This window comes from Trichomycterus rosablanca, chromosome 11 (genome assembly GCF_030014385.1).
Source record: "Trichomycterus rosablanca isolate fTriRos1 chromosome 11, fTriRos1.hap1, whole genome shotgun sequence".
Taxonomy (NCBI): Eukaryota; Metazoa; Chordata; class Actinopteri; order Siluriformes; family Trichomycteridae; genus Trichomycterus; species Trichomycterus rosablanca.
In genome coordinates, this window is record NC_085998.1 from 17,834,247 (window position 1) to 17,850,239 (window position 15,993).

The 15,993-nt window shown below is 37.1% G+C and overlaps 2 protein-coding genes across 2 annotated transcripts in view; one reads left to right on the forward strand and one right to left on the reverse strand.

The window, feature by feature from the left end:
* The window catches only part of ptprq (protein tyrosine phosphatase receptor type Q), a 66,241-nt gene extending 65,601 nt beyond the window's left edge, over positions 1-640 (forward strand). Inside the window, exon 58 of the mRNA XM_063005068.1 lies at positions 412-640. Coding sequence (XP_062861138.1) covers positions 412-449 — 38 coding nt within the window. The 3' untranslated portion in view covers positions 450-640. The remainder of the gene's footprint in view (positions 1-411) is intronic.
* A 5,711-nt stretch (positions 641-6,351) lies between these two features.
* iqsec3b (IQ motif and Sec7 domain ArfGEF 3b) overlaps positions 6,352-15,993 on the reverse strand; it is a 37,899-nt gene continuing 28,257 nt past the window's right edge. Inside the window, exons 9-15 of the mRNA XM_063004503.1 lie at positions 15,469-15,608; positions 14,053-14,178; positions 13,577-13,676; positions 11,991-12,149; positions 11,818-11,910; positions 9,056-9,099; positions 6,352-6,915 (exon numbers count right to left, since the gene is read on the reverse strand). Coding sequence (XP_062860573.1) covers positions 6,496-6,915; positions 9,056-9,099; positions 11,818-11,910; positions 11,991-12,149; positions 13,577-13,676; positions 14,053-14,178; positions 15,469-15,608 — 1,082 coding nt within the window. The 3' untranslated portion in view covers positions 6,352-6,495. The remainder of the gene's footprint in view (positions 6,916-9,055; positions 9,100-11,817; positions 11,911-11,990; positions 12,150-13,576; positions 13,677-14,052; positions 14,179-15,468; positions 15,609-15,993) is intronic.

Below are 15,993 nucleotides of genomic sequence, written 5' to 3' on the forward strand. Positions count from 1 at the left end.
GGGACCTTGACACATGACACCAGGGAGGGACAACGACACATTTGGGCACAATTTGGACATGTTCACTGTGGGGTGTACTCACTTTTGTTGCCAGCTATTTAGACATTAATGGCTGTGTGTTGAGTTATTTTCAGAAGACAGTAAATCTACACTGCTATACAAGCTGTACACTGACTACTCTAAGTTATATCCAAGTTTCATGTCTATAGTGTTGTCCCATGAAAAGATATAATGAAATATTTGCAGAAATGTGAGGGGTGTACTCACTTTTGTGATACACTGTACATTTTTTATTTGTAATTATTTGTATGAATAATATTTTTGTCATTTGTGCAAATGTTCTTTGAACTGTCCCTTTATTTTTAAATACCACTAAGGAAGTGCAATTATTGCATTTCACTTTATTCCCAGGTGATGTTGAGCTGGAGTGGGAGGAGACAACAATGTAATGGTTGGCATTGATTCCATAGGATTTCCAGATCACCTGATTGAAGTGTAAAAACAAAGAATGGACAAACCGTGAATGTAGACTTCTGTGACATTGGGGCCAAATACAGAGCAAACTGAAACTTAAAGTTGGCACACATACATAGTGTTTGTGTAGGTATACTTGTTTCATCCTTTTTTCTAACTTCATCTGCTTACCTCATATCTTCTCTACTGTAGAGTTTTGTAATGTCCTGTATGATGCAAAATAAGTTTTACTTGGTGCTGTGTGATGTTTTTAACTGTGCTGCTTAACTTAAGGTTCTGTTCAGATCATCATCATGCTCTCAGAAATGTAACACTAAGCTGAACAATGCTTTAATGTTCATGAAACTTTCTGGAAAACACACTTCAGGGGGTTTTCCTTGTGTAGCTCAAAAAGTGCTGTGACACTAGGTGACTTCCCAGAAAGAGATAAAAGTATGATGGCCTCATACGCCTGCAGAAAATCGGACTGGATCAAGCACGGCATCACGGTTCAGAGAAAGCCACCACCAAGGCAGGTGGCTCATTACAATAATTAATACTAACATTGCAGTATCTTATTTTAGAATAAAGTCTTACTGTAAAATAAAAAGCTTTTACACTTCATTCACAGTCGTAATGAAGTTATGTAAGAGTTTTCATTTTAACAATGACATACAAAGAGGAAATAGATATAAAAAACCAGTATCATAATAAATTTTTATTTACAGCACTTTTTTGTTTTGAGGTTGACTCTCCTGTAAGACAGCATGAATTAATATTCCTATTACATTATTAAACTGACTTATTTATTAAGAATATCACATGCACACACCAGATATGAAAGGACCCAGCAATTGTAAACTAAATTTTTGTTCTGCATTTATAAAATTTTTGTTATAAATTATAAAGCCAAATGAGTGTTCATGTCAGAAGCTAGTAATGTACATGAGGTGTTTTGTTTCCGTGTGTATATATTCAAGAAGCAGTATTGTGTTTTAAAATAAATAAATGTGTTTTTCCTTTATTTATTGGATGATACAAAGGAAACAACAATCTTCTTGGCTTTTTTGACTTTGTACTTATTATTAAGAAGACTTATTTATTAGCATGAATACATATGTTTTTAAAAAATGGATAGGTGAAAAAAGTATTTAGACACCATTTATGATGAGAAATCCCAAACTTTTTTTCTCACAGCTGCTCGGGTCGCCATTGTTCTGGTTTGTATGCCTCAACTGGCACAGTTTTTACAAAGGATGCACCTTTCAATAGCTAGGCTGTTCAGCTTTTTCATGCACAAAACGTGTTTTAAAATACAATACAAATTATTTAAAAAATACAAAAAGTATCAAATACCAAAGTATTTGACTATTGGTTTTGATTAATTAAAAGTTTTTCTGTTCCACTTGGTCATTACGATGGAGAGTAGGTTAATGAGTAAAACTGGCAATTCTATTTATTCAAAGTAAATTCACAACCAAATAAAGTGTTCAAAAAGTGAAGAGATCTGAATGCTTTCTGAATCCACTCCATATAAAAAGCCTTATTGGTTTTCCAACCTTATTAAGTGAAGTGAGCCCTTAAGCAAGAGAAACATTTCCTTTCCTCTCACACAATTTTCCTTCCATTTATTTTTTTGCAACTAAAGATCTCAAAGTTGAATCAGTTTGAGGTAAGGCTGCAGTATAGAAGTGGATAAGCAATTTATATTTGAGTGCCTCAGGCTGTTGGGTCCTATGTCATTCAACAGTGGTGTGTCATTCAGCGTCTCCAACTGAGCTAAAAGTGGATGCCTTGAATTGATTGTGTTCTCAGGGGAAAATATTTTTTTTGGTCAGCTTAAAATCTGAATACTACCACCGCCATTATTCACAGTGTAATAGGGTGTTGGCATATGTATGCAGTACCCTCATTCCTCCAATCAGTTTTGTACAACATAAACACCCATTGAGGAGCTAAAACACCTTAGATCACAGAAAGTTGTCCTGTGTGCCTGGCCTCTCTCTTAGTGCATGGTTATGGCAAACAGATTTTAAGTGAATGTTAAAAAATACAGTTTCTTAGAAACTCTTATTTTTTTTACCTGTATGTTTGAATTTTTTGAAGAATGTGAAGTGATTCTGTGCTCACAAATATTACTTTATTATTAGGTTTTATTTTTGGAAGAAATTCACCTGCTTTTTCATTAAGGTTTTGCACATAATACTCAAAATACGTTAGTCAACAGAGATTTTGCTTCTGGAACACTTTTGGGTGTATTTCATGTATTTTGATCTTCTATTTTAGCCATTTTTCTCATATTTTCAGTTTGTCTGTATATATTGTGAACAATATCATTTTGTTTTGTCTTGTAGAGGCAAGCATTAACATGCATTCCATTTTTTAAGATTAGGAACATCTGGACATGTCTAGGCAGTTCTGACCGCTGTCTGCAGAGGCTATAAAAGCAGCTGGCACACATATCCCATCATTGGATTGATATCAGTTTAAGTGTATATGTTGATGTGCTGGTTCTAAGACGCATCCAGAACTGGTTCTGCAGGTATCTGGTATAGATATCTGGTATAGCTACAATGTCTTGTTTTTGATTCATCACTGTTAACCTCAAGGCTGTCTTGTTACACAATGGCAATGTCCATCATCTGTGGAGCTTTAAAAGTAGTTGCACTACTGCTGTTTCGATTGCAGCTCGGATATACCAAATATTTGCGAATGCGACAGCCGTGATAAAGAGTCACATTACACTAAATGGAACTGGCCAATTCAGCAGTTGACTCCAGGGCAAAAAAAATGTGGCCCATAAACCACTTTTGGGCCAAACAAAGAAATGTTTGCCTCCAGTTCACATAAAACTCAGGCTGATGAAAATTTTTGTGAAACCAATGAAAGTTTTCGTTATTTAAGACAAGTGTTCCCAAAAATAACTGATGCCAAGATTAAGGAAGGCATTTTTGTTGGCCCACAAATCCAACACATCATGAATGACAATCAGTTAGAAGAGCTGCTGGTAAGAAAATCGCTTGGAAATCATTCAAGGATGTTGCTGAAAATGTCCTTATCAATTATTGAGCGCCAACTACATCAAACTGGTTGACAACCATCTGCAAGCTCACAAGTGATAAAGTGCAACTTGTGTATATGTCTAGTTCTTTTTTTTCCAAAAGCAAAGAGACGACAAACACTGAAGAATTGTGTTGGTTTATGGGATGTGAACCAGTAAAAGCAAAAAAGTTATTTTTATGTAATACATTTATATTCTGATTCAGTCAAGTCAGCTGTGCAATCTTTACAGAAAGCTCATCAATAATAAATAAACATACATTTATTTTTGCAGTTTCTTAATCATTTCTTTGTATAGACATATAATGACATCATTTCTTATCTCCATCTGTACAAATAGACAAAATATACAGATAATTATTGTATGCACTATGTACTTCATCCTGAATAATGATCCCTAAACCTTAATAAACAAAACCATAAACCAACCATAAAGCATTTAAAACGGTGCTTTTCAATCTTTTATAAGCTGGGCTGCAACAGTGGACTAAAAACACACATGCATTAATGTAACTAAATTATTGGCTTATAGATGCACATGTCTCATCTCCATGTGCTGCATGTACAGGCTAAAAAACCCTGATCTGAAACATACTCTGTAGTAGAAGCTGTGTTATGTGCCCATCATATTTAAATGCATATTATATGACATGCAGTTCAGAAACAATAATACAACGGCAAACACAAACATAAGTCAAACAAAAACACACTTCAAATAATACACAAATACACTGACAAGATGTCCTATAAATCCTGCATACATAATATTTCATAAACAGATTTCTGAAGTGGCATGGCTAATGCTAAATGTTGAATGTTATATTAATTATAACTAGGAACCTAGTATAGTAGTATTACAATATAAAAACCCTATAAGGACAACCTAAACTAGCCATGTGCTAGCATGCCCATTGGCTTAAGCACTTTATTGCCTAGTTATATTTCCCTGTAGTAATGTGGTTGCATTTAGTTCGTTTTGGTTGCTGGCAATTACCACATTCTGTGGCTACAACCAAATCTGACATCAACAATCTGGCAAACAGATCTATTATGTAAAAGTGTTGTTTAAGTGCTAAGAAATCTTTTTACAAGATCATCTTAAAATAACATTTTAATTAACCATTAGTCTACATGAATAAATCTGTTAACATTTTTAATTAAAAGCAACATTCATTTCCTTAATGAGAAAGTTGGTGTGAAATAGCAGGATTAACTAAATTTCTCTCACACAGGGCTTTTATTAAACTCTTGAACTTTGAAAAACAGTGAGTAATTTTGTGAAGAAACTTATCTTTAATAAAATCATCAATGTACTTTCAAATTTGTTACAAAACAAGGTCCATAAAGAGAGTTTTACTTATTTGCCAAGAACTTTTGTTAAGAACTCCAGAAGCCTGCGAAGCATTTTGACCTCAACAACAGTGAACTTGAATTGAATTGGAAAGTCATTTGCAAGTAACCAACATCTGTGTCTGAGCTTACTGCTAAATACACATGCTCAGTACAATGATGAGGCAAAACATTAGGACCACCACCAAAAATGTGTATGACGATTGTGCATGCCATGATGCCACGATCTGGAATTTATTAAATGTTGGGTTGATGGTAGTTATTATTATAGTAGATATTTTGAATGCAGAACATACGGGCAAAAGAACGAGTGTCTTTAAGGGCCATGTGGTTATCATTATGGTCAGACGACTTGGTTGAAGTATCTTGGAAACAGCAAGGGTAAGTACCCACTAACAGTGGTCCAACGAGTGGCAAGCCACATTGCAGAGAGGTTGTAAGAGGCCAAGACTCATTAATGCCATAGGACATAACAGCTATGGCATCTGTTACAGACCAACATAAGGGCTAGGGATCGAACTGCATTATTTTAATACATGTAATGAGGTGAATGTGTCACAACACACAGAGCATCGAATGCTAACCACATCCCACCAAATTGTTGTCACCTAATATAAAAATAAGTTGGAAAATCTAAAACATTTAAAAGTCACAAATGAACAAAAATTGCAGAATTCGGGTGAGCAGCAAATGCCTTTTTTACGGCAGTGTAAATACCTTAAGCAGTTATGTCACATTCATATTCTTGCTTTATGTTGGTCAAATGCATTCTCCATTCTCTATGTATACAGAATTAATAGGTCATCTTGTTTAATGTTTAAAATTATATAAAACTGGAAAAATACAGATTAAAAAAACATCTCAGTCAAGTGAAAAGCAAAAACAGAACAGCAAATATTGTAGCAATCCTGAGCCTGGTTTACGTTCCCGACCAATCACAAACCCAATCACACTAAACACTACACAGGTGTCATACAGTAAGCTACGTGCTTTTGTGTAGTTGTGTGAAACATAAAGGAGGATTCATATATTACAGAGGTGTTGGTGTAACAGTAAAATGTTTTCCTGACAGCTATTGATGATTACTATAGTATGATCATTTTATTCATTGCTTATTCAAGTTTTATGTGAACTCATAAGCTCTGATACTAATAACACTGCAGGTAGCTAAGAAATAATTACTCTTTTATAAAGAAAGTATTAGTGTGCTTTAAAACTGAATTCAATACCACGAGCACATGTTCCTTTTCTATATTATTAAAACTAAGGTCTAATTTGAACATAGTTCACTGGTTCTGAACCCTGCTATCTCACTACCACTGCTCATGGTCATTATACTGTACATTAAAGGTAATAAGAAAGTTGGAATCTATTGTTACATTACTATGAAAATTGTTCTATACATTTTTAAAGAGATAAACCTTTAGGGAAAAGAACATCTGACAAAACTACTCTGTATCTAAAATAGTCATTTGAGCCTGAGGCTGATTATGAGATTTGTTTATTTATACAGATGTTGACCTTTGAGCAGGTGTTTGAGTACAAAAGAATTGTGAATATTTGTTTGTGTGTGTAAAAAAGCAATATTCTTCAGCCTTATTTCATTATTGAATTCTGTGTGTGCCTGCTCGTTCAGACTAGACTGCGTGTCCCACTTGAGTACCTGCGCTGACTGAGCAGGTGTGGTGGAGGGGGCGGAGTCGGAGGGCAGAACTGGTGTTTGTGATGATAAGGAGGCGGTGGAGGTGGAAGAGGTGGCTGCTTTACCCCACTTTCTGGTGATCTGGTTGGAGTAGAGACAGCTGATTGGATTAACCGTTGTGTAGGGTTCTGGCTGAGGAAAGTCTGCACATGCCCTTGTCCTGCCGAATCCATGACGATCACCTTGACAATCTGCTGGCACTGGATAAGCGTCTCGGGGGCGATGGTGTGGGCGGAGCTGGGTGTGGCAGTAGAGGCAGGGCTAGGCATGATGGCCAGCTGAGGTGGAGAACTGGGTGGAGCCGGCGGAGAGCTGACCTGGTACGTTCGGAGCCTGTTGTGAATTGACACCTAGTTTAGGAACAGCCAGAAGCAGGAGGAAGCGTTATCAGCCTGGCCTGCACCGCTCTGGAGGCCCTCCGGTATGGACGAGACGATAAGGCCGTGCCACAGAGCATGCAGGAGCAAACACACACTCCACCATTACGCCCAGTGTGCCAGGAAGTCCTGCAGCTATCTCACCTACCTAATTGCACTCCTACATTACTTACCCATTACATAAGCTTTTTTTGATATTACTGCATAGTAAACAGTGAATTACCTCATGTTCTGTTTTGAGCAAGCTTTGTCACTTTCCTAAACTGATTTAGAAATAAAAAATAGAAAAACGCTTAAAAAAAAATGATGATAATAAAACATAACCAGTCAAACAGTTCTGAAAGCTTTGAGTACTGGCAAAGCCGACACATTTTATAAATAAAGATGCTTCTAGGAGACTGCCTATGGAAAAAACGAGCACAATGTATGAGCAAAACAGATTCAATCAGCTGATAGTTGGGTGAAGCCAGCACACTAAAGAAAGAAATCCTAGAAGCTGTGACAGCAGTGCGTGTGTAAACACACTACTGTATATTAAGTATACAAGGGTTTTAGAATATGTATTACCAGTATGTCTGTTTAGAGCTGGTGTGACTTAATAAGGGAAGAAAGATTGTGCACACCACCTATATAAAGAAAGAAGCTGTATGAAGGAAGAAATTTGTAGAAGCTGTGTAAAGACTGTGGGCAGTGAGAATGGAGTCAACAAATTGTTGGAGGTGAAAAGTTTTCTTTTTGAGAAAATCTTACATTGTACAGCATGTTTTTTAGCAAGACACGGACTCAAAGCAACACTGAGGTAAACAGAAAATGATATTCACATAAGTGTACTTACAAACAAGCTTTGCTATATTTGTGCATAAACAAATCATATTTCTACTTGCGAATAAAGACAGATTACTCTTAGGAAGAAAAGTCTTAAAGCTTCGAAAACTGTATCAAAAGTTTTACAAGTAAACTCATACCAAAACACCATACTTCTCAACAGACTACAAATCCCAGGGGCTACTGCTCTCATTATCCCTAATGCACATTAGCACTAATGCACCTAATTAGCACTTTCCTTGTGCTTGACTAGCCATCGAGGTGAAAGTGAAAAAGTGAAACTTTTGAGGCAGCTTTTGCTTAAAACTTTTGAGGCAGGTTTGGCTTGGGGGGCCCATTTTGGCCCATGGTACAGTTGTACCCTTCAGACTCATGAATGCCCCAGCTGTATTTCAGCAATCATTAATAAGATACTCACTATGCGTCCTTCTACCTAAAAGAAGTCTGGGCTGGTTCTGATAGTTCCCTGTCTTTATGTTTTTTTAGAGAACTGTGTTGTTCACAGATGGCCGGAGAAGCTTATCATATTGTGACAACCAGCTCTCAGTTCTGTGCTATTCCTTTTCTATCCACTTTCTCCATTGTAGAATGTGGATGTTTTTGTGACTTCCATTTGTTACTTTGTTTCCATTATTTTGGCCACCTCATTTATTGTTTTATTAGTGACTTTTTGCCACAGTATTGTTCTACCCTGGTTATCCTGCATTATATATCCTGCACTTGGGTTCTTTTACCATTCTTGCTAATGAGAGGTGCAACCCATCCCGTAACACGTAGTTTTTTAACAAATATTATGGTTAAAGTTTCATAAAATATATAGAAAACTGGGCTGGACAATTATGGTATACAGAACATGAGGATTCATTATTGCAGCTACATATAAGAGCATCAGTAATCAGTATAAGCCATAGCAGGAAGCTCTACACATCTTGCAGGAGTTGGGGTTGGAGCTGTAGGGCAGTTGGGGTTGCAGTGTATAAGGGGTTGGTTAAGATCTAAAAGTCTTTGCGAAACACTTTTTAAGGTTGGGGTGAAATTGTTGGATCAAGAGTGGACACCGAGGGCCGGGTGTCTCAAGATGCATTTTAGGGGCTGTGTGTTTGAGAGTCAAGAGATCAATAAAGGGTGTGAAGTAATACCATGCAGTAATAGGTGAAGAAGTACTACCGGTTTTACAAGAAGGGGAAAACAAAAGCTAACAAACTAAACAAGCAACTGTCAACATGCTAATACAACTACAGCCAAATACAGACAACATATACATATAAACATATGAGCTCATACAAACCTCAACTGTTTTGTTTCCTGTGTTGTCATAAAAATCCTGGTCCCCTGCAAATTACAAATATAGGCATTAAACTAGGTTTTCATTAGTACAGTTAAAGCAGTGTTAGGCTGTGTTCACTTGGACATTCTTAGCAAACCTGGAGAACTTGCTGGTTTGTTTAGTTGACATCAATATTAAGCCACATTATGATAAATAGTAAATGTCCTTGTACTTACTGATGTGGCTACCATCTTTCATGTATACTTAATGAAACATTAATGAATATAATTAAAAATAGTGGTACATTTTGGTGCCCAGGTGGTGCAGCGGGATATTCCGCTAGCACACCAGCGCCAAGATTCTGAACTCCTCAGTTCGAAACTCGGCATTGCCACCGATCGGCTGGGTGCCATCTAGCAGTCATAATTGCCAGTGCCTGCACCAGACACTTATTGGCCACCGTGTCTGCTAGGGGTGGGGTGACCAGACTATATGGGTGGGGTCTTCAAACACTGTGCAAGGACCCTGATTAGCAGATAGAGGTGCAGAATGCATGGGCGAAAAAGAAGGGGTCCGCTAGGACTGCGCACGTGTTGGAAGAGGCATGAGCAGCAACATACTCTCCTCAAAAGCAATCAGGGATCCACAGCAGCGGAAGACAGACTGACTACACTAAATCGACTACTACATAAATAAATAGAAAAAATACTGGTACATTTTTAGGCTAGCTCATGGGGTTTTTTGAACCTGGGTTCTGTAAAATGTCTCTAAAAGACTTTATTTATATAGCACCTTTCATACAACAGTAACTCATAGTGCTTTACAGGACAGAAAACGGCACAGATATAACAATTTAAATGAAGGTATAAAAGGGAAAAATCAAATAAAAAGAAATGCTTAAAATTAGGGCTGTCGAAGTTAACGCGATAATAACGCATTAACGCGATCTCAATTTAACACGATTTAAAAAAATAGTGCCGTTAACGCAAATTCTATTTGGCCCTGCGAGTCATCCGTAGTTCATGTTGAGACTTGACCGTGCACGGCATCTCTTATTAAGAGTAGAGGACTAAGTGCCCAGTGGCGGAGCCAGACAATTTTCACAGGGGTGGCCAGACTGAGACCATTGATCACACAGCGGTGGCACAGAAACTGATACCTTTTTTATGTGGTCACTCACTCATTTACTTATACAGGCAGTAAGTGCCATGTAGCATTACATCACGAAGACCCGCATTGTTATGTTTTGTACTTAACCACGAAATACAAATGACACTAGTTATGTGGAGAACATGTTGTCTTTATTGCTTAATCCACAACTTGGAGCATCACACTTAAACATAACACGCCGTTACCCGCTGGTCACCTGATACACATATCAGCTCAGTGACGTACAACACACAGTGGTAACGTGATACGCAGATCATGTAAATGATATATATCACACGCATGATAATAATAAGCTTATTAATTAATTAATTTTCCCTGACAAGTGAAAAACCAAAATATAGCAACCATAACATTATGAGGAAGAATTTCAAAGATATTCCTTTGCAGTACTTTATCATTTCAAGAATATGATACAGACTGACCAACACTATTAAGCCAAATCAGCATTGAAAATTGACTTTACTTTTAATAGCCTTCTACAATGCTGGTGCTTCTTAAAACTGAATATTTTCTTTTAAACAGAAGTGTTATTTAAATGCTATTAAATTGTTTTCCAACAAAATCCGCCCAATTTGGCGGATACCGCCCAATCTGGCAACACTGGAGCGCGTTATTATTATAACTTATTATTAACTTTGACAGCCCTAATAAAAACATATTCTGATATCCAGTTAGCAGCGTAGGGTTTATATAGCAGCAGGTAGAATAAAGTGAGAATAAGGAGCAAAAACAATGCAATATTGTGCAAAGCTGCAAGTAATATAGTCACTAGTATGAGTTGTCAGAACCCAGGGAACAAGACTGTGTTGATTGTGAATGAGTTTTTGTGTATGTTAGTCTATGTACACCGATCAGCCATAACATTAAAACCACCTCCTTTAAAAAAAAAAAAAAAAAAAAAAACCGATTAAACCCGATTAACTTTATGAAATTCTGAGATTAATCGCGATTAAAATTTTTAATCTTTTGACAGCCCTACTTAAAATTCAATGAATGAATGACTGACTGAATTAATTAATTAATTCATACACTATAAATGGACAAGTAACTTCTGTTTTCTGTATTTGTGTTATTAGTGAGAGCCTATAATCTGGCCAGTGATAGCTCAGTGGTTAAGGTACTGGACTAGTAAACAGAAGGTTGCCGGTTCAAGCCCCGCCACCACCAAGTTGCCACTTTTGGGTCCCTGAGCAAGGCCCTTAACCCTCAATTGCTCATTGTGTAAGTCGCTTTGGATAAAAGCGTCTGCTAAATGCTGAAAATGTAAAATGTAAATAATCTTATGAATGACCTGTTTCTGAGTTATAATGGGGGATTTAACCGCCTTTACCAAAATATATTTGTGAGACTATTCCGACAGATGATCTGAATTCAAGTTGTAATGAGTTCTGAGTTATCGCTGAGGTGTGTTAATGTAAGTATCTGTGAAAGAAAGTTACCCGTATTAACACACCAGTAGTCTTGAAATGACTTGACCAGATGGGACAGCATACTTTAGTTTGGCTGTACTGTTGTACTTATTTATCAACACATTAATCTGTATGCTTTAATGTCCTCGTGAACACAGCTTTACTGCTGCAGCAACAATGTACGTATTTGTATAAACGATGTACCTGCAGGGGACATTGGTCGATTATGGAGCTCCAGCTGAGAGCCATTGCTCTTAGTAGAAAGAGTCCTCACCATCTGCTGTCTCTCTAATTCCCCTGCATAAACACACACATTAATCAGGGCAACGGCATTCATGGAAGCACTTCCTTTTAAACAAGCACTTGAAGTCACTGACATTCAATTCGTATCTGTTCCATCTCTGCCACCTCAGTGATGCTTTCTCTGAGGTCCTCTACAAATTTGAGCAGTTCTTCAGAGCTTTGAGAGCAGAAGCTCACCACCTGCTTCTTCTCAGAGGAGAATGGAGACAAGATGGTAATACAATGAGGGTAATCTGAGAGAAAAATAAAACACAAAGTAGTGTAATTAACTCATTACTTTATTTACCTGCAGGATGTAAAAGGCATAATGGCTACTAATAGACTAATTGTAGTAACCAGATCCTTACAATTTACATTGTACATTGTAATTGGGTATAATTTTTCAAAACCATGGGCATTAATATGGAGTCCCACCCCCTGTTGTGACTTTAACAGATTCCACCCTTTTGGAAAAGCTTTCCTAATATATTTGGAGTGTGTGTGAATATTTGTGATCACTCATTTAAAAAGTATTTGTGAGGTTAGACAGTGATGTTGGACGAGAAAGCTTAGCAGTCAACATTCCAATTAATCCCAAACGTCTAAGGTCAGGGTTCAGAGCAAGTCACTGGAGCGCCTTCATCTTTGTAGACCTTTCTTTGTGCACCAGGGAAATATGAAATAGCCTTTTCCAACCCCCTAAAACAAAGTGAAAGGCATATAATTTATTGTATATACCTGTTAGCAATGGGTGTTGGTGAAAAAACTTTTGGCCATATATTGTAGAACTACACCTCATTTGGTCGGGTTAAGTAGGTATACCATATATAATATGTAACAGCTACAATATATGTATTACAAATGTAAAATGTGTGGGTATACAAATTGTCCATATTAGCTAATCTATAAACGCAATCAAAACTATTCAAGCCCACAGGATTTAAAACTGTGAACATTTTTGTAGAGCTAGAACAAACAAACATAAAAATAGATGCTATTTTGTTAATGTCAAAATAATTCAACCCCTACATAATATTGCTGATCTTAAAATGTACTGCTAGTCTGCATATTATACGCCAATTACCTATTTTGAATCCTAATTAATTCATATTTAGACAGTATGTATTGTGTTCATTGGAAATACTTTATTCTTTCTGGAATTGAAGACGAATTGTCAATGTCAATTTACAACATAAAATTGCAACAGCTGGCCATTTGGGTGGCACAGTGGTAAGGTACACGTTAGCCCTCAATGGCCCTCTGCTAATGGCCAGTAGCTATATGGACAATAATTGGCTAGTAGGGGTTCCTTATAACTGCTGCCATAATGACCTCTGGCCAATCAATGGTGCCTGTGCACGGACAGGGGATAATAGGGATTGGAGTGTGACTCCGTGTGTGATGCAAATCCCCATACCGGATTAGTTACAAACCTCCTCAGTCAGGAGTGGAACACTTCAGCAGTAAAGGGGAAATTACAAATCGGGCAACTGGATATGCAACAGATTGCAAATAATTCACCACCCACGTAATACTTGATCAGTGATGGCCTCTTTATACAGATTTATATGTCTGATAATTGACAGGGCTTCAGTATTTGTATAGAAAGTGCTTCTTTATAGTAAGTATACCTAACAAAATTGTCAGTATTGCTGTGTTGTTTTAATTTGTACATGCTTACACTCATTTTCAAACAGATGGAACTGCATTCCTAGGAGACCCATGGCTTTACAGAACACATATGTGGCAGCACTCTTCTTCTTGGGACACAGCTTCAGTATCTAGCAACAGAAAAAAAAACATTTAATTTTACTGGGTGTTAGGGAGTGTATGTACAAGCACACTAATACTTCAATCAAGAACAGATTTCTGCATTTATCTGATTATTTAAGTGGTCATTTTATTAACCACTTAATATTTTGATGCAAACGTAGAGATGCTTCTACTTCTCTACTGGAAACTAAATAGCTTTTTCCAAGACATTCACACTACCTACCTGAGAAATCAGTTGTCTTACTCATGTAACATTAATAATCAAATTACTGCCAATCAATAATTTCTTATAGTTATGCAATTATTCATTTTGTGGAAACCCTCTCAATGTGCATATAGCAGTGGGTTTATGTAAGTGTGTGTGTCCATGCATACGTTTCTCACCACTATCAGATCGTTAAAAAGGAACACTTCTCTCTGATGTGCTGCTTGTTTCTGAGGTTTATTCACATCTGTCACTTCATACAGACGACTGCAGCACACAAGCCTCCGGTGAGGCACAGCCAGGATCTAAGAGCCAAAAAATATCAGCTTACAGTACATATCTAAACTGATTGTGCTAAAGATATCGTGACAGCTTGCACTATCAGCAAAATACACATATATACGGTTTATTTAGAGAATGTTTGGTGAAAGCGATGTTGGGTAATGAACAACAATTGCAAAAAAATAAACAAATACAGAAGGAATTGGGGACTGTATTTGTCATTGACGTCTAAAATAAATGTATTTTTTCAGTTCTTATCCTCTGTCTTATATCAGAGGCTGTGTTCATGCAAAGATTTTTGTTGATTTGATTAATCTGATGAGATTCTGATTGAGCTGTTTATATGCATAATAAAGATTTATGTGTCCGTTTTTAGTTTGACGGGCAAATTGCCTTCAGAGCGAGTTTTTCAAAAACTGGATTGTTATGGATGGCTGGAGCAGCCTGCTTTATTGTGACAATAGTTTTTATTTCTGCTTGATTCTTTTCCTATCATCCTTCTTGGTGCTGACCATTAGTGCTGTGTGCTAAAGATGTTGTGTGCATTTCAATTGTTAATTTTTTGTCTCTGTTACGTTTGCCACAGCTTTCTTTCCCCTATGCATTTTAGTTTTTTTGCCACAGTATTGTTTAACCTTGGTTCAGCATCCAACATACTGGGTTTATTTTCAATTCCTGCAGTTGCAGGTCTATACTTGCCACTTCACTGACAATGTCTGACCCACCTTGTTACATTATTATTGTGTAGAACCAAAACTATTGGCTGCAATTAATTATTTAAAAAGCCTGATCCATTTGTCAGACTGCCAAGCATACTCAAGAGAGTGTGTTTGTACTTTTTTGTATCCCAATCCATTTAGAACATGGTAAACTGTTCTTGTGCTGATGATGTTTCCTGGAACAGCACGGAACTTGTAAGTGTTAAACCAAGGAAATACATTTATTTGATGCTATGCACTTTTGCTAACAACAGTGCCACTTTTGAGTTTGTGTGGCTTACCATGTCTTACCAAGATAGTGCTTCTTGACTTTTCCACTTAACAGTAACAGTAATCACTGTTTCGAAATTTTACTTGTTATAAGTACTCTTTCATGCATTGCAGTAACACTGTTTTTATGGAGTATTTTGGTTAAATGTTAAAACAATCCATTGTTGACAATAACTTCTTACATAGCATATAAGGAGTATTCATTAACACAAGGTTAATTACAGAATTGTTTAATCAGTGACCGGAAACATACAGTTTTCCCATGAGTGACTTAAAACTATATTAGAAAATTGTAATATATTTCAGAATGGATGGCAGACTCACAGTCTTCATGCCCTGAATGCTCTGCTCCACCCTAGACACATAGGTCACGTGGTCCTCATTGGAGCGGAGCTCACGCTGCTGAATACGTTCATAAATACCAGCTACCATCTCTCGCGGGATATCCACCCCATCATCCACTCCTAAAAAAACAGAGAACGTTGAGCACTGGTATACACTTCTAAGAAAGTGAGAGCTTAATTTGTTATACTTTATTGGTACTTTAAGGCAGGTGTCCTTAAGTCCAGCGGAGATGGTGAATTGTGTATCAAAAATGTTATTTCTCAATTTGTTTTTTATCTACTGCTTTATCTTGGTCAGGGCTGCAGTGTTTCTGGGTTTACCTTGAAAAACTGGGTGCAAGGCTGGAATACCCTGGACAGGGCACCAAGGAATTGTTTTAATTATCATGTGTAAAAGGTGCTCTTGTTTACTATGCATTGTACAGCATTTCTCAGCTCAGCATTACATATGACAGCTCCTTCGACCAAAAATGACAAGTAAACGGACACAGCAATTTACCAGGTC